At 36.0% G+C, this 18,390-nt stretch overlaps 1 protein-coding gene across 1 annotated transcript in view; it reads left to right on the top strand.

Annotated features, from left to right (window-relative positions):
* The window catches only part of HELZ (helicase with zinc finger), a 272,879-nt gene that overhangs the window by 68,846 nt on the left and 185,643 nt on the right, over positions 1-18,390 (top strand). Inside the window, 2 exon segments of the mRNA XM_044001827.1 lie at positions 9,526-9,650; positions 14,507-14,563. Coding sequence (XP_043857762.1) covers positions 9,526-9,650; positions 14,507-14,563 — 182 coding nt within the window.

The raw sequence follows: 18,390 nt of genomic DNA, 5'->3' as shown, positions 1-18,390 counted from the left end.
TTTTATTTGGGAGCAGGTTGCTATGAATACCAGGCCAAATCCCTCATTTTTATGTGTAGAATGTGATATCTGCAGTAGAGTTTCAGTGAGTTATCAGATAGTAGCAAAGTAAAGATAAGTTTTCATCATTTATTGTGTTGTTCTATATTACATTGATGGCAAGGGTATTGAAGTGTATAGGGTTGTTTATCATTAAAGTCAATAGCCCAAAAGTAATAATGCTTTGAATTCATGTGTTTTTTAAACAAATTTTTTCTTTGTCGTTTCTTGTTGTTAGAAGTGTACCTGCGTCTTCTTCCTTTGCCTATCTTCTGTGGATACAGTGCCAGGTCTGGAGTCGGGAAGAGCTGAGTTTAAATCTGGCCCAGACACTTACTAGCAATGTGACCCCTAGGAAAGTCATTCAACCCTGTTTGTGTCAGTTTCCTCATCTGTAAAATGAGCTGGAGCAGGAAATGGCAAATCACTCCAGTACCTTTGTCAAGAAAACTCCAAATGGGGTCCTGAAGAGTTGGGCACAACTGAAACAATGAACAACAAAAATACAGTCTAGCTATCTAGATATGAGTTCCTTACTTTTGCTTTTTACAAATCTTTTCTTTTTTTCAATTACATGTACAAACCATTTTTAATTTTAATTAAAAAAAATTTAGTTCTAAATTTCTCGTTATATCCTTCCCCTCCTCCTTTATTGAGAGGGCAAGCAGTTTGTTTACGCATGTGTAGTCATACAAAACATTTCCATATTAGTTATGTTGTGAAAAAAACAAACAAAAAACCAAACCAGACACCCCCCTCTCCCGCAAACAAAACAAAAAAACCCACCACACCAAGAAAAATAAAGAAAGTGAAAAGAGTATGCTTTGATCTGTGTTCAGACTCCATCAATTCTTTCTTTGGAGGTGAATAGTGTTTTTCATTTTGATTCCTTCAGAATTGTCATAGATCATTGTGTTGCTGAGACTAGCTAAGTAATTCAGAGTTGATCATAATATACTATTGTTACTGGGTAAAATGTTCTTCTGGTTCTGCTCATTTTGCTTTGTATCAGTTCATGTTAAGTCTTCCTAAGGTTTTCCTGAAAGTATCCTGCAGATTATTTCTTGGTTTTTTTTTGTTTTTTTGTTGTTGTTTTTTGTTTTTTTTTAGTGAGGCAATTGGGGTTAAGTGACTTGCCCAGGGTCACACAGCTAGTAAGTGTTAAGTGTCTGAGGCCGGATTTGAACTCAGGTCCTCCTGACTCCAGGGCCGGTTCTCTAGCCACTGCGCCATCTAGCTGCCCCCAGATTATTTCTTATAGCAATTAGTATTCCATCACAATTGTACTACAACTTGTTACTTTGTTTTTCTTATGTGACTAGTTGGGTTCATCTCTTTTGAATGACCATGGGTCTCATTAAGAAGGTACTGTACTTGGGGGCAGCTAGGTGGTGCAGTGGATAAAGCACCAGCCCTGGATTCAGGAGTACCCGAGTTCAAATATGGCCTAAGACACTTGACACTTACTAGTTGTGTGACCCTGGGCAAGTCACTTAACCCCTTTTGCCCCGCAAAAAAAAAAAAAGGTGCTGTAGTGTTCTTCAGATTGATGCTATCAGCAATATCATCTGTAAAAAGAAGCATTTTCAAATATTCTCAGCGAATAGGGAATCCTCCCTCTATTTGGACTTCGTAGGCTGGGCATCCTCTAACACTGATGAACTTTTTTTACTAACCATTCATCACTTTGTTGGATGGCTTATTTGATGTTTATATGTAATAGATCATTGAACAGTTATTTCCATTATTGAATCTGTCATGGAATCTTAAATCTTAACAAATGTGTCAATGACAACTTGTTTGACGAGAACCTTTAAAGTTCCAACATTTTTCTTCCCACCTCACACAGTTGTGATGAAAGCTATGTAAATATGATTTATTCCTTGTTTCTACAATTACTGCTATCAATAGTCAGATTGTTTTTTTTATTTAAAAAAATTATTATGATGTTGACTATTTATTTATTTATTCATTCATTTATCTATCTATTTATGTATTCATTCATTTTTTGTGGGGCAGTGTTGGTTAAGTGACTTGTCCAGGGTCACACAGCTAGTAAGTGTCAAGTGTCTGAGGCTGGATTTGAACTCAGGTCCTCCTTAATCCAGGGCTGGTGCTTTATCCACTGCTTCACCTAGCTGCCCTAGATTGTTTTTTTTTTTAATCAACAAGTAGTTAACACAGTGTAATATTTTATTCTCTATAACTTTCCATTCATGTGACTAAGAAAATTGGTCTGCTGTAGTTTATGACAGTGGTGTCAAACATGCAGCCTGCAGCCCTTCTGAGTGCAGCCTCAACTAGATTAAAATGTAAATGGAAATTATTTAGCAAAAATAAATAAAAGTACATCAAAACATAAATAACATTACTTTTTTTTTTTGTGGGGCAATGGGGGGTTAAGTGACTTTCCCAGGGTCACACAGCTAGTAAGTATCAAGTGTCTGAGGCTGGATTTGAACTCAGGTACTCCTGAATCCAGGGCCGGTGCTTTATATCCACTGTGCCACCTAGTTGCCCCTTATAACATTACTTTTAAAAACTAAGTAAATATGCAGCCCTCAGGAATCCTTATGTAGCATGAATTAGTGGTTCCATTTCTATTTGAGTTTAATACCCACTGATTACTGAGAACTTGGTAGTTCTCTTATTTTTCAAGTATAGTTTTTTTTCCATCAATTTTTCCATCCTTATAGAATCTTCCTCAGTTTGTGATAACCTAAAAATTCCTAAGTGCCTTAAAATTGTATCACCTACATCATCATATATATTTGATTTGATCCATTTTTGACTTAATCCTAAATTTGTTGGCCAATTTACATAATAAAGCAGATAATGAATTGGTGAGGTCAAATTTAGTGATTCTATTGTCATTGTTAATGAGAATAATCATAGAAATACTGGTGATTTTTTTTCCTGTTTCATATTTATTTGTTGTTTTTCCACGTTTTTTTTTTTTTAAATCAGTGCTTTTGAGATGATCTTGCTTGGCTTCATGTAGTATTTTCTATATACTTATTAGTACCACATGCACCTCCCCTTTCCCTTTTCCCTATTAGGTGAGGGAACGTTGCTCTCTTATCTTTTGTTTTTCTACTCCATGACATTTTGCCAATGAACTTGTATTCTAAGACGTTGTTTCCCTAGGCTGCCATGTCCCTATAATTATAAGATATTTGGTGACTGATATTTTTTGGTTCTTTTGGTCCCCTTGTTAGGACAACTCTTCTGTATAATTGTTTTGAATCAGTTAAACTTTTTTGAAAAATAGTGACAATCTTTATCTTTACTTTTATTCATTTCTCATTAAGAGAAATCAATGGCTTGCCCTTTGCATGAGCTATTTTTATTATACACTGGGGCTTCTCATTTTTATCTTTCTAATTCAGTATTTTGTTTATGTTTTAATCATTTGATGATACTCCGTTTTGAGATTATTCCTATATTAATAATCATTGCTTCTTGTTTGTGGTTCTAATTATTAGAAAAGTTTTCTTTATATCAAGTATCAGTTTGCCTCTTTGAAACTTCTCCTCCTTGCTCCTAGTTCTTTTTGGCCAGACAGAACAAATCTAATTTCTCTTTCATCTGATAACCCTACAGTATTTGAAAACAGCTGTCATGTCCCCTTAGCCTTTCGAGGTTGAACATTCTGTGGCCCTTCCACAGCTTCTTGTATATCTCAAGGTCCTTCATGATCTGAATGCTTACTACTAATCTAACAATTTCCTTTATAAAAGGTGGCTAGAACTGAATACAGTATTAAAGATATGGGCTCTCTGGGGCAGAACACAGCAGACCTAAACTATTAGACACTGTGCCTCTAATAATAATGATGATAATGATGTTGATGATAGCATTTACAAAATGCTTTGAAGGTTTGCAAAGCATTGTGTATATGTTATTCCATTTGCTCGTTAGCTCTCTTGGCTAAATATTTCACTGTTAATTCAGGGAACTTGAAATGAAATAATATATTTGCTTTGAAAACCGTGATGTGTTACACAACTAGTTCCCAGTTAATACAATGAAACTTTTGAAGTGGTTGTATTATTTGTATTCAAGAGTGCTGGGCCTGGAGTAAGGGAGACATGAATTCAGATATGACTTCAGACACTTACTGGCTGTGTGACTATGAGCAAGTCGCTCAACTTCTGTTTACCTCAGTTTGCTCCATCTATCTATCTATCTATCTTATCTATCTATCTATTGTCTGTCCATTCATTCATCTATCCACTTATTTATTTATCTATTCATTCATTTATTTAAAGTTTTGAGTTCCACATTCTATCCCTCTCTCATTCCCTCCCTACCCTCCTCCTTGAGGTGTTAAGCAATCAGATAAAGGTTATATATGTGCAATTACCTCACTTTCCTTAACTGTAAAATGGGGATAATAGGGGGCAGCTAGGTGGCACAGTGGATAAAGCACCAGCCCTGGATTCTGGAGGACCTGAGTTCAAATGTGGTCTCAGACACTTGACACTTACTAGCTTTGTGACCCTGGGCAAGTTATTTAACCCTCATTGCAGCCCCTCGGCCGCGCCCCCCCATCCCGCCATAATAACAACATCTATCTCACAGAGTTGTTTTGAGGAACAACTGACATAATATTTGTCAAAGACCTCTGTGCTTGTCACATAACAGGCACTATAGAAATACTTGCTCTTTCCTATTGGGTAGGTACCAATGACCAAATTTTATATAACTATATCTTGGAATAGTGTGAATTAGAATACATAGGATCACTTCATGAGGTTCCTTTTGTACTGATCAGGACCTGGCTATGTAAATATTAATTGTTGTTGATGGTGTTGCTGCTGATTATTTTACTAAAATCGCTAAATCATTTTTTCAGGTGTTCTATTGTCTAACCATGCCTAACTTATTTTGTATTTGTGAAATTTTTTTGAAGCCAAGTGTAAAATTTTATCCCTATTAATTTAATCTTCTTAAATCTGGCCAAGTGTTTTAGCTTTCCAACATCTTTTTTGAATCCTGCCAGACAATTTGTTATCCCTCCCAGCTTCGACCTGTAGGTTTTATACTTATGCTATCTATACTACCAATTGATAACAATGTTAATTATAACAAGATCCTTGGGTCACTTCACTAGAAGGGAGGAAGTTCGTTGTACAGTGGAAAGAGCACCGAATTTGTCGTCAGATAATCTATTTAAAGAATACTTCTACTTTTATTCTTTTTAGCCTTTCTCATATTAAATGGAGAGATTTGGACTATATGACTTCTATAGGGCCTCCAGCTCTAAATTTATGATCCCTGCAAGTTGACATCATATGATTGAAGACTATTCTGTATGTCTAGCTTTTCAACTAGTTCCAAAGTTACCTAATTCTCTTATCTTCTAACCCATATATTTTCATTTTGTCTTAAAGCAATTTGAAAGATTTTGTCACACACTTAGTTAAAATCTGGCTGTATATAGTCCTGTCAAAAAAGGAATTGATGTTTGGTTATGATAGAACCAGATTGTCAAGAAACAGTGGTTGTCATCTTTATGATTACCATTTAATTTCTTAGATGTTTATGCAATATATGTATATATTTTGAGGCAATCAGGGTTAAGTCATTTGCCCAGGGTCACACAGGTAGTAAGTATCTGAGACTTTATTTGAACTCAAGTCCTCCTGACTCCAGGGCTGGTGTTCTATTCATTGGGTCACTTAGCTGCCCCTTCAGTATTTTTAAAACAAAATATTCACCAGGAGTCAGAGTCAAGCTCATTGGTCCATAGTTGGTTCTTTTCCCTTCTTCGAAAATTGGGGTTATAAACTCTAAGCTACTATCTCACACCTATCAGAGTGGCAAATATAATGAAAAAGAAAAATGTTGGATGTTGGAAAGGATGTGGGAAAACTTGGATGCTATTGGTAGGATTGTAAGTTGATCCAACGATTCTGGAGAGCAATTTGAAACTATGCCCAAAGGTCTATAGAACTCTGCATACCCATTGATTCAGCAATATCATTGCTAAGTTTATATCCCAAAGACATCCCAAAAAAGAGAAAAGGAACTATTTGTACAATTTATAGCAGCTTTTTTTGTGGTGGCTAAGAATTGGAAATCAAAGGAATGTGTATCAATTGGGGAACTGCTAAATAAGCTGTGGTATGTGATTATAATGGAATATTACTGTGGTATAAGAAATGACAAGCAGGATGATTTCAGAAAAACCCGGGAAAGGCTCATATGAACTGATGTATAGTGAAGTGAGCAGAACCAGGAAAACATTGTGCACAGTGACAGCAATATTGTTCAATAAAGAACTGTGAATGACTTAACTATTCTCAGTAATTCAATGATCTAAGACAATCCCAAAGGACTAATGATGAAGAATACTATATACCTGCAAAGAAAACACTGATATTGATTGAACACAGACTGAAGCATGTTATTTTTTACTGTGTTTCTTTTTTTTTCTTTTGAGTTTTCTTATGCAAAAGTACTAATGTGGTAATGTTTTACATAATTGCACATGTATAACCTATATCTGATTGCTTACCACCTCAGGGTCGGGAGAGGAGAAAGAGGGAGAGAGGAATAAAATTTGAAAGTCACAACTTTAAATAAAAAAATTTGTTTAAAAAAAAAAGAAAATTAGGGTTATATTTACCCTTTTGTAGGTCTCTGGTTCCTTTTGTCTTAGGGATCTTTGAAAGATACTGGCCAGTGGCATAGCAATCACGTTGGTTTTTTCTTTGATTTCCTTGGGGCATAGTTCATCTTGATTTTGGTGACTTGAACTCATCAAGGAGTGCTAGGTGGTTTCTTTTATGTTCCTGTCTATATTTCCAATCATTATATTGGTTACTAACTGCCTTTTTTTTGGTGGGGCAGTGAGGGTTAAGTGACTTGCCCAGGGTCACACAGCTAATAAGTGTCAAGTGCCTGAGACTGGATTTGAAATCAGGTCCTCCTGAATTTAGGGCTGGTGCTTTATCCACTGTACCATCTAGCTGCCCCCTATTAACTGCTTATTTTTAATTTTTATTCTATCCTTAGAATTCTCAAGAGCATTCTCTTTCACAGAGAAAATATAAACAAAATTAGAGTTGAATAGTTCTTTTTTTTCTTCATAGAAAATTATTATCATCTCATCAACCCATAATAGTGGTCATTTAAAAATTATCTTTTTGACATTATGGCTAAGAACCTCCTCTACTTTTGCTGTCTTGAGACTTCCTTGCCAGCCCTACCTCATTTTGGGCTTCTACCACTCTTTTTATTTATTTCTATTTCTGCACTATCTCCCATGTCTCTCTGTCTTCTTTATTTCCTATCACCTTTGTATAATATGTCACTACCATATGCCCAGACTCTGCCATAATCTCCTAACAGTCTTTCTCATGTCAGTTCTTCTAAAATAATTTCTAAATAATTTCTGCTTCCAAAATAAGCTTCTTGCATAGATATTAAAAATCTTCAGTTTCTACCTTTTTCTGATTTATATCTAAGCCCATCACAATCTGGTTTTACCCTACTCTTCCTACCTTATGTCACATGTCCATTATGGTATAAACAAAATGTATGGACTACTACTCTCTGTCCCCTGAATATACTCTTTTCTTTCCTACTTTCATGCCTCTGATATTGTGGAATAGTAGAAATAGCATTTTTTTTCGAGTCAGAAGACCTGGATTTGAGTCCTGGCTCAAATCTACTCTTACCTACTATTTGACCCTATGCAAATCAATTAATGTCACTGAACTTCAGTTCTCATCTATATTATGAGGATAATAATATTTGTACTGACTGCTGCCCAGGAATGCTATGATGGCTATCAGTCATAAAATTTAAAGCTCTATATGCATACTTTTTATAATTGTTGCTCACTCTTATTCCTAGAATTTCTTCCCTTACCTTGTCTTTTATATTCTTACCCTTCTTTTAAAGTTCCTGTCAACTGTCAGTTCTTCCATAAAGCCTTCTTTGATTCTCTCCCCAACCCCAATTTAGTAACAACCTTCCATCTCTTTTATTTGTACAACACTTTGATTCAGGACTTTGTGATATAATCATATTCTTAGGATTGTCGATATTAAATTTAGAGCTGTATGGGACCTTAGCGGTCATTATTATTTTGTTATAATTATCTATATATGGGCTGTATCCCTTAACTAGATTAGAAAATTTGTGAGGGCAAGGACCATATCTTATCTAAACATTATTTGTATTATCATAATTAGGCACTTTGCAAATGTTTGGTGAATTGTTGTTGAATATGTAATATTTGAGGTGGCTTAAGAAAATTTTTTTGTGGGGCAATGAGGGTTAAGTGACTTGCCCAGTGTCACCCGGCTAGTTAAGTATCAAGTGTTTGAAGCTGGATTTGAACTCAGGTCCTCTTGAATCCAGGACTGGTGCTTTATCCACTGTGCCACCTAGCTGCCCCGTAAAAATATATAGCTAAATGATCCTGGGTTATTTTATCTGTCTATCTATCCATCTATCCATCTATTTATTTAATGTTCTCTTTTTTTTCTTCTTTTTCTTTTCTTTTCTTTTCTTTTCTTTTCTTTTCTTTTCTTTTCTTTTCTTTTCTTTTCTTTTCTTTTCTTTTCTTTTCTTTTCTTTTCTTTTCTTTTCTTTTCTTTTCTTTTCTTTTCTTTTCTTTTCTTTTCTTTTCTTTTCTTTCAGGCAGTGGGGGTTAAGTGACTTGCCCAGGGTCACACAGCTAGTAAGTGTCAAGTGTCTGAGGTCAGATTTGAACTCAGGTACTCCTGAATCCAGGGCCAGTGCTTTATTCACTGCGCCACCTAGCTGCCCCTTAATGCTCTCTTTTTTGGGGGGAGGGGCAGGGCAATGAGGGTTAAGTGACTTTCCCAGGGTCACACAGCTAGTAAGTATCAAGTGTCTGAGACTGGATTTGAACTTAGGTCCTCCTGAATCCAGGGCTGATGCTTTATCCACTGTGCCACCTAGCTGCCCCAAGAAAATATTTTGGGACAGAAAGCCCAAACTCATAACTGCAAGTATTTTTTACATCCTACATTCTAATTTGCTTATAATATTAATTAGAATAGTAATAGGGATTAGATACATGATTTCATTTGGTATAGGGCACTTGTTTTAGCAGTGCAGGCATGCAATTTATAGTTTTAGAGAGTTCTCTAGGGCTTTGAAAGATTATGTGATTTTCTAGGGTTACAAAGCCATTGTACTTCAGAAGATAGGCTTAAATGTAGTCTTTCTGATTCCAAGGTCAGGTCTCTCTCTAACCATTATGCTGTAAACATAATCATTTTTACTACCATTAAGTTTTATCTCTCAGGTTTACATGTATTCCTTCTCAAGGCAAGGATTTGAACAAGATGGACATTAGCACAACATGGCCTCTTCTTTCTAGAAACGTAGATATCACTTAGTCTCTTATTTAAGAAGACATAATTAGGACATAGTTTTAATGTTATAGTCAAGAAAAATGTGCATTAATTAATATGATTAACACTTGGTATCTTATTACAGTGTTGGGAGAGGGATTGGCCAAGGGAGATGGCTCATTTCGAGCAGTGCTTTGTTGCATGCATCTTAAAGGAAAGCTCCAGGTTGTCTCTAATGTTCTTTCCAAGTCCCTGATGGGAGAGTCTCTGGTAAGTTGATGAGATCTAATTTGCTTTCCTGAAAATTAATTCATGCTTAACTTTTGTCCTAGGTTTGTGGGTCTCATTCCAAGGGTTGGAGAAGTGATCTGGCTCTCCTACCAGTACCTTAACATTTAGCAACTAATGTTCTCTAAAAGAATTATGTAGTAGTTACTAAAAGGTGAAAACAAAACTAATACACAAGTCTTGTATATTTCAGTGGCAATTATCAGTTAATCAACAAGCATTCATTAACAGTTTACTATATGCTAGGGACTGTCCAAGGATTGGAGATAAAAACAGTTTTTACCCTCCAAGAGCTTATATTCTAATGGATGAGACAATATACATAGACATATGTATACATGTACGTATATACAGACATACATATAAAGCAACAAGGAAGGCAGTAAGCATTTATTAAGCCCTTATTATATGCTAGACACTGTGATAAGCATTTGGATACAACTGTAAACTACATACACAGTAGATGGTAAGGTAAATTTAGGTAGTTTTTACCTCATAGGGTTTTGACACTCAAATGATATAATGTAGGTGTAGTATATAAATGTGTAAGATATGTGCAGAGTAGATAGTACTTAAGTTTGGAAGGTAAAGCAGTAGCAGTATGGAGGCCCAGGAATGGCCTCCTGCAGAAGGTGGCACTTGAGCTAAGTCTTGAAAGTTTAGGGATTTTAAGAGTGGAGGAAGCAGGGAAACATTTCAGGACATGAGGATGGACACCATTTAAGGCATGATAAATGGTCAGTGCAAATGCATGAAGATAAGAGATAGAATGTTGTGTGTGAGGGACAGCAAGGAGGCCAGTATTACTGGACCATAGAGTGAGTTTAGGGAGTAATATGTAGGACGACTGGAAGGATTAAAAGGGGCCACATAATGAAGAGCTTTAAATGTCAACTAGAAGAGGATTTATTGAGTAGGGAAGTAAGTGACATGGTCAGAATTATGCTTTAGGCTCACCACTTTTGGCAGCTGTATTGAGGATGGATTGGAATAGGGAAATTTTTGAGGCAGTAGTCTATTGTATTAGTTGAAGTGGAGGTAATAAAGATGTTTGTTTTTGTTTTTTTTAGTGAGGCAATTGGGGTTAAGTGACTTGCCCAGGGTCACACAGCTAGTAAGTGTCAAGTGTCTGAGGCTGGATTTGAACTCAGGTACTCCTGAATCCAGGGCCAGTGCTTTATCCACTGCGCCACCTAGCTGCCCCGGTAATAAAGATGTGAATTAGGGTGGTGTCTGATTGGAGAGATAATGTGAAATCATTTTTGGCAACTGACTGGATATTTGTGATGAATGAAAGTAAGGCGTCAAGAATGACAGTGAGTGACTGGAAGGAAGGATAGTGATGTCTCAGAGAGTAAAAGCAAAATTTGGAAGAGGGGTAGGTTTACTGAGTTTAAAATGAAAGGTATGCATTGTTGAATGAGATGAATTAAAGCTGTGAGTCTCAGATGAAATAAGGGCAGGGGGTACAAAATCTGCAGTTGCCTCCTTGGCAGATTTTTCCAGATTGAGGGATGTACTTCTCTCATCTTGACAATTTGTGTTCCTCTGTCAGCTTTTTCCATACTCCTATAAGCACTAGTATCCATGTGAGGTCCAAATGATGAGTCTAGTAGCAGTATAATTTGAGGCTGGATTATTCTTTTTTTTTTTGGGCAGGACAGTGAGGGTTAAGTGACTTGCCCAGGGTCACACAGCTATTAAGTGTCAAGTGTCTGAGGCTGGATTTGAACTCAGGTCCTCCTGAATCCAGGGCCAGTGCTCTATCCACTGCGCCACCTAGCTGCCCCTGGATTATTCTTTATAAAGAAAAAGCTCTGGTTCTGTTATCAGACCTTATCAATAATATCCCAGCTCTGCAGGTATTCTTGAAGATTTATAAGTGTTAATTGGTTAGGGTGTATATGCCTCAGCCCATGAATAGGTTTTTCCACACTCATCATTGACCCTCAGTGACCATAGATATAGGTGCCTCTTGTCTGGGGAGTGGGAGAGAGAGTGAAGGGATATTGTGATGGATTGCTTCCCATAATTAACCTAAGGATGATATATGGACAGGTACATTGGGAGGTGTGTGTGTGTGTGTGTATGTGTATCACCTACCTACTTATCTACCTATTTACCTATCTATCTATCTATCATCTTTCAATATATATGTATATGTATGTGTGTATGTATGTATCCATCCAAGATGAGCAGACAGCGCATCCTGAGATAACCACTATCTCCCAATGTACCTGTCCATATATCATGATATATATATATGTGTGTGTATGTATGATATACATATATATCCATCTAAGCTGTGCATATATATATGTATTTATGTATGTATAGGTATGTGTATATAAATAAAATGTGTTGAGAATGAACTTGAAAAATAGTCACTGTTATCTTTGGCGTAGGGAGTAAGGGATACAAACTTTTGCAGAAGATAGAAGAAAAAATCTGTTGAATTTTTTTAGCAGATTTATGAGGGTTCAAACATATATTTCAAAGAAAATTATTAAGTCAGTATGCAAGAGAAAATAATATTGAATTTTCAAGAATTGCTAGTGAAGTAATTTGAAAACAGAACATAGTTGCATGAAGTTTTCATTCTATATTCATAATTTAATAAAGCATCAAAATAAACATTTATGTCACTTTAATATGCAGTTTGGTTAAAGTCTTTTCATGCTATTAAGTAATATTTCCACTTAGTTTTGAAGATATTCCTGAAAGTCAGTACTTACAGTTAACTTTTCAAAGATCATAATTGTTTTACTTATTCATTTTCTAGAGCAGGAATTTTAAACTTTTTCAGTGTTATTATTTGCTTTTGACAGCTTGGTGAAATAAATAGACCCTTTCTCAAGAATTTTTTGTGGGACAATGAGGGTTAAGTGACTTGCCCAGGGTCACACAGCTAGTAAGTGTCAGGTGTGTGAGGCTGGATTTGAACTCAGGTCCTCCTGAATCCAGGGCTGGTGCTTTATCCACTATGCCACCTAGCTGCCCCCAAGAATATGCTTTTAAATCAGGAGTTCTTAACCAGGTTCTGTGAACTTGTTTTTTAGTCATTTTAATAGTTATATTTCAGTATATTTGGTTTCCTTTGTAATCCTAAGTATTTTATTTAAGAGTTTAAATATATTCTGAGAAGAGTTCCATATGTTTCAAAGTACCAACAAAGTAATTCCTGATACAAAAATGGTTTAAAACATTGTTTTAAAATAAAATAAAATATATAGGACTGCAACCCCCCTCCAATTTTTGCTGAAACACAGTTAAAAAAAAATTCACATACCACAAAAAGTTCACTTAAGGGTTAAGAACCCTTGCTCTACAATTTCTAAACCCTTGTTCTTACAGTTTTTTAAAACCTGAGTCCCTTATAAATTTAAGTGGTTTTTAAAATCATCCTCATTATAATTGAATGGCTTATGTAATGTCCAGACTTTAAAACTTAGTCAACAAGGGGAAGAAAAAAGTATTACTTTTTTTTTTTTTTGGTGAGGCAGTTGGGGTTAAGTGACTTGCCCAGGGTCACACAGCTAGTAAGTTTTAAGTGTCTGAGGCTGGATTTGAACTGAGGTCCTCCTGACCTGACAGTGCTCTATCCTCTGTGCCACCTAGCTGCCCTGTAGTATTACTTTTTATACTGTTTGTTTCACTGAAACTTACTAATAATTTCTAGTTCTCTGAGGAAAGGAAGAAAATGGTTGTTAATTACACAATGATCCCAGTATTGATATTGCAGGACTTAGTAGTGGAATATGGATTTGAATCCTTCTTTGATTCTATATGCAATTCTATTATTAGTTTTACTCTTCTTCTGAACTGGTGTGAATTTTTTTGAAAATAAATTTGGAAATCTTAGGCAGAGTTATTTTATTCACTAGAATACACCATATTTACTTTAAAAGTAGAAAAATTAGAAAAGTGTTGTTAACTAGAATGCTACTCATGTATAGTTAATATTGCCAGGGTAGAGTAAATACTTTTTTAAAGTGCTCGGTTATTAGATATTGTGATGATATTTTGTTCAGACTGGCATTGTCTATTCCTTTTACCAACTGGATAAAAGAATTTGAAAGGTAAAATTTATTCCTTTGGCTATAGTTGTTTTATAATAGAAAATAAAATGGATTTCAACCATTAGAAGTAAATTGCAAAGTATTTTCCAATATCATCACTTTGAAACCTGTGAACTTTTTTGCTTAAGCATACTCAGATTATAGCTGTATTTATATTTGACTTTTATTCAGAACTTTAATTCAGAATTATTTTATTTCAAAGCAAAAATAATTTGCTTCTGAAGTAAAACTTAATTATGAATTTCAGTGAAGTAAATTGTTTTTCTTTTTAATCTTTTTCCTTGAAGGGAGATACTAATAATCCATAGATAAAGCTGGGTGAATTTCTTCCATGACCCTTTCTTTCGAAACTTAAATAATTTTAGATGTGACATAATTTTGCAAATATCAACCAACTAGTTAATAAGATAAAGGATACAAAATTTTAAGAAGGGGTACCCCCGCCCAGGTCCTTTTCTTTCATAATTTTGTCCCATGTCTACATTGTTTTATCTTGGTCTACAGTGATACCTGTTTTTATTTCCCATTTAACGGATTTTAAATTCCTTTGTAAAATGTGAAACTGTTTTACTTACTGGGTAGATATATCTGATATTAGCATCATATCTATGTTTTCCTAAATTGTTATGATTTGCAGAGGCAAATTGGAGAATCGGTTGAAGAATTGATCTTGATTTGATATTGATAATAGGAAAGAACTAATCTCTTGATAACTTCCCCTGCTCCCCTTCCTTTTCCTTTTTTTCTTCAACTTATCAGAATGGAATGGCAACAAAAGATTTGACAAGACTAAAGACACTTCTCACTGAAACAGAGGTAAGAATATTTGTGGAGCTTCTTAGGGGAAAATTTTGCTAATTTTGTTAGTAAGCTTTTTGTATTGAATTATGTGGAATCAATTTTATCTGTGTCTGCTAAGAAAGTGATGAGGGGGTCTTATGTTTGTGTTGAGGGCAACTTCATAGGTCCCTCTGTCTTTTAGGTATCTTTGGCCACATTTTTAAAAGCTCATTTCTCCATAAGACCAGTGTTTCTTAGCACTCCTTTGTTTATGTTTGCATCCTGTTAGTTCTAAAGCTGGGTAAGCAGTTGCTGATTATTCTTTCTGCTGTTCAGACTTTGGTGTTACTCTATGGCCTGAGCATCTCTGGGCCTGCCAGCCCTGAAGTTAGAGAAGAGGTTGGCCAGGTAATGAAGGGGAGAGCAAGCAGTAGAAGTTTCAGTTGGAGACAAGGTGCCCGGAGACCTGTACTTAAGATATGGATTGAATAGAATTGATATACTCTCATTTCATTCAGATGGGGGCTCTATTCTGGGAAAAATAGACAGAATTAAGGCAAATAAGATTTGTTTCTTTATCTCTCTGACTGTATCTGTTTAGATATATTTTTTATCTTCTCTGGTAGCAAGTTAGCTAAGCTATCTATCTGGCAGCTATGTCTGTCTCTCCATGTATAAACATAAACAAGTATAGATATGTATATAGGTATATGTATATAACTATTCACCTACAGATACACACACACACACACACACACACACACACACACACACACACATATATATGTAAGTACACAGAGGGGTATGTATATAAAAATACATTTACGTATATAAGTATGTAAATTTTACGTATGTATGCTTATGTATATGTATATTGGCCCTAGGTCCGCAATTTCAAAATATAGTTATTAAGCAGAGGTATAGTGGTCATATTATAATTATCTTTTTTTTTTTTTTGCTGGGCAATGAGGGTTAAGTGACTTGCCCAGGGTCACACAGCTAGTAAAAGTCATATTATAATTATACATGGGGCACTGTAGCTTCATGAAAATGACTTTGCTTTTTCTTCATATAAATTGGGCAGTTTGATTGCTTGGTATACCTCTAATGTTAGTTTGTCTCCATAAACTCACAGTTAGCTTGGATTTCCAGTTCTCACTCTTAGAAGAGTCAATGTGCCAGTGTCTAGGATAAAGTAGATGGGTTTTAGAATGTTCAGTGAAGGGGGAGTATGTCTGCTTTACTCTGCTGAAAAATGACTTTTCAGTCTTGATACTGGAATAACTCTTCATCAGTGGGTAAAATGGATTTTTGTTCACTAACCTCAAGGCACTATGGTAGTGTTAGTTGCAACAGGTATAGTGGAATTGGGAATACTTTTTGTCCTCACTGATGATTGGGTCATTCTGAGTTAGCCATTTGGTCCCTGGCTTGAGAAAAGGGAGTTCAAGTGATAACCTGGGCAAGGAAGTCATTGTGCTTCCTCCCTTAAACTGATAGGGCTTATTTCTTATGAGTCTAATTAGGAGGATTGCTCCCTCATTCATCTGGGATAACTTATAACAGGATACCCCAAAATTGCATGAGTAGCTAATATGAGGCTCAGTGGACTGGTTTGCTTTTCTCAACTAGAGGCCAGTGAGGCATTTGGGTGAAAAAAGCTGTGTAAGTTACACATTGTAGTCACCATTGGAGATAAGGTGTCCATGAGATGGCCCTTGTGGGAAGCAAACAGAATCCTGGGGGAAATTACTCAGAGTCAAATCCATAAGTGAATTCTAAGAGATTCACAAGAAAGCATTTCTAGGAACCTTGTAATAATAACTGATATTTATATATCCATGAAGGATTATAAGAGACTTTTTATACACTATCTTTTAAACTCATCAAACTAGGAACAGAGAACCAGCAGAGGAAATTCAAGAAGTCATAGCTGCCTTAGCTAGCAATTTCAGTACCTCACATCAGTGAACTGCTACAGTCAATCAGCTCAGTAGTACTCTTTACTGTGGGTGAATGGCTGCAACTTTTACCAGTATTTATGTGTTTTAAATGTGTAGCAATATTGACAAGGGAAGGTAGGACAAACAAGGAGCCTGGTAGGCAAGAGAGAACAGCTTCAGCAATTTTTGGGGTCCTTGTTTACATAACTGTTTGTTCTTGTTTTTTTGTTAAGCAACCACATTTGTATAGATCATAAAGGGCACAGGACAACTTTTCAGTTTTATTTTTTTAATTTTTTTTTGCACGGCAGTGAGGGTTAAGTGACTTGCCCAGGGTCACACAGCTAGTAAGTGTCAAGTGTCTGAGACCACATTTGAACTCAGGTCCTCCAGAATCCAGAGTTGGTGCTTTATCCACTGTGCCACCTAGCTGCTCCTTACACTTATTTTTTATTTATTTATTTTTTTGTGGGGCAATGGGGGTTAAGTGACTTGCCCAGGGTCACGCAGCTAGTAAGTGTCATGTGTCTGAGGCCAGATTTGAACTCAGGTCCTCCTGAATCCAGGGCTGGTGCTTTATCCACTGTACCACCTAGCTGCTCCCTTACATTTATTCTTTTGTTTTTTGTGTTGTTGTTTTTTTTTTTTTGGTGAGGCAATTGGGGTTAAGTGACTAGCCCAAGGTCACACAACTAGTAAGTGTTAAGTGTCTGAGGCCGGATTTGAACTCAGGTCCTCCTGAATCCAGAGCCAGTACTCTATCCACTGCGCCACCTAGCTGCTCCCTTACATTTATTCTTTTTTTTTTTTTTTTGGTGAGGAAATTGGGGTCAAGTGACTTGCCCAGGGTCACACAGCTAGTAAGTGTTAAGTGTCTGAGGCCGGATTTGAACTCAGGTACTCCTGACTCCAGGGCCGGTGCTCTATCCACTGTGCCACCTAGCTGCCCCACATTTATTCTTAATGAGTTTCATCCTCTTACCTGTCTTTTTCAGTCCTGACTTTGTCAACCATTGTGTTAGCTGTCTATTTTACCTTAGTGGGATTTATAAATATCATGAACGTGCCAATTATTCCTTTTTCTGAACCATTGATAAAAATGTTAAACAGCACAGGGTCAAATACAAATACCTGGACACATTCCACTGAAGAACTGATATTGAATTATAAATGACTACTTTTTGAATCAAGCTATTCAACCAATTGTGAATCTATCTAGTTATATTATCATCTAGTCCACTTCTCTCCATCCCTAGAAGAAGAGTACATGATAGATTATCAAATACTTGTTAAATTAAATGTAAGTATATTTTTACTTATATGCATATACGCTATTAAAGCTTACAACTGCACTGATACCCTTTATAGCATTCTCCCTAACTTCTAGTTTGGTAACCCTGACATGTTACTGATGAAACAGTTCTGGCTATTTGTGGGCACTGTTTCCCTTTGTAGATGTTTAACAACCATCACTTTTTATGACTTTCTTGAATTGAAGTCAAATTCGCTGATAGTTTATGGATTCTCTTTTTCCCCCTTTTTTGAAAACTGAGACATTTGCCTTTTTCTTGTGGCAACTCTTCTATTTCCTATGACCTTTCAGATATTACTAATAGTGACTCAGCAATTACACAACTGCCAAAACTTTCAGGTATTTGAGGATGTAATTCATGTGAGCCTGGTGGCTTGAACTCATCAAGGGTATTCTTTTACCATCCATTTATTTTGGCTCTAGACTCCTTGTTATTCATTTTTGTTTTTCCTTTATTACGCAAATGTAATTCTTCTTGTTAGAGAAAACAAAAATCAAAATTGAGTAGCTTTGCTTTCTCTCTGTTGGCAATTTACCATTGTCCCATCCACCTCAACCAGACATCCTATCTCTTCTCTTTCCCTCCCAATATAACTATATATTCCTTT

Source organism: Dromiciops gliroides, chromosome 4, assembly GCF_019393635.1.
Source record: "Dromiciops gliroides isolate mDroGli1 chromosome 4, mDroGli1.pri, whole genome shotgun sequence".
Classification (NCBI taxonomy): Eukaryota; Metazoa; Chordata; class Mammalia; order Microbiotheria; family Microbiotheriidae; genus Dromiciops; species Dromiciops gliroides.
This window is presented reverse-complemented; position numbering and strand designations above follow the sequence as displayed.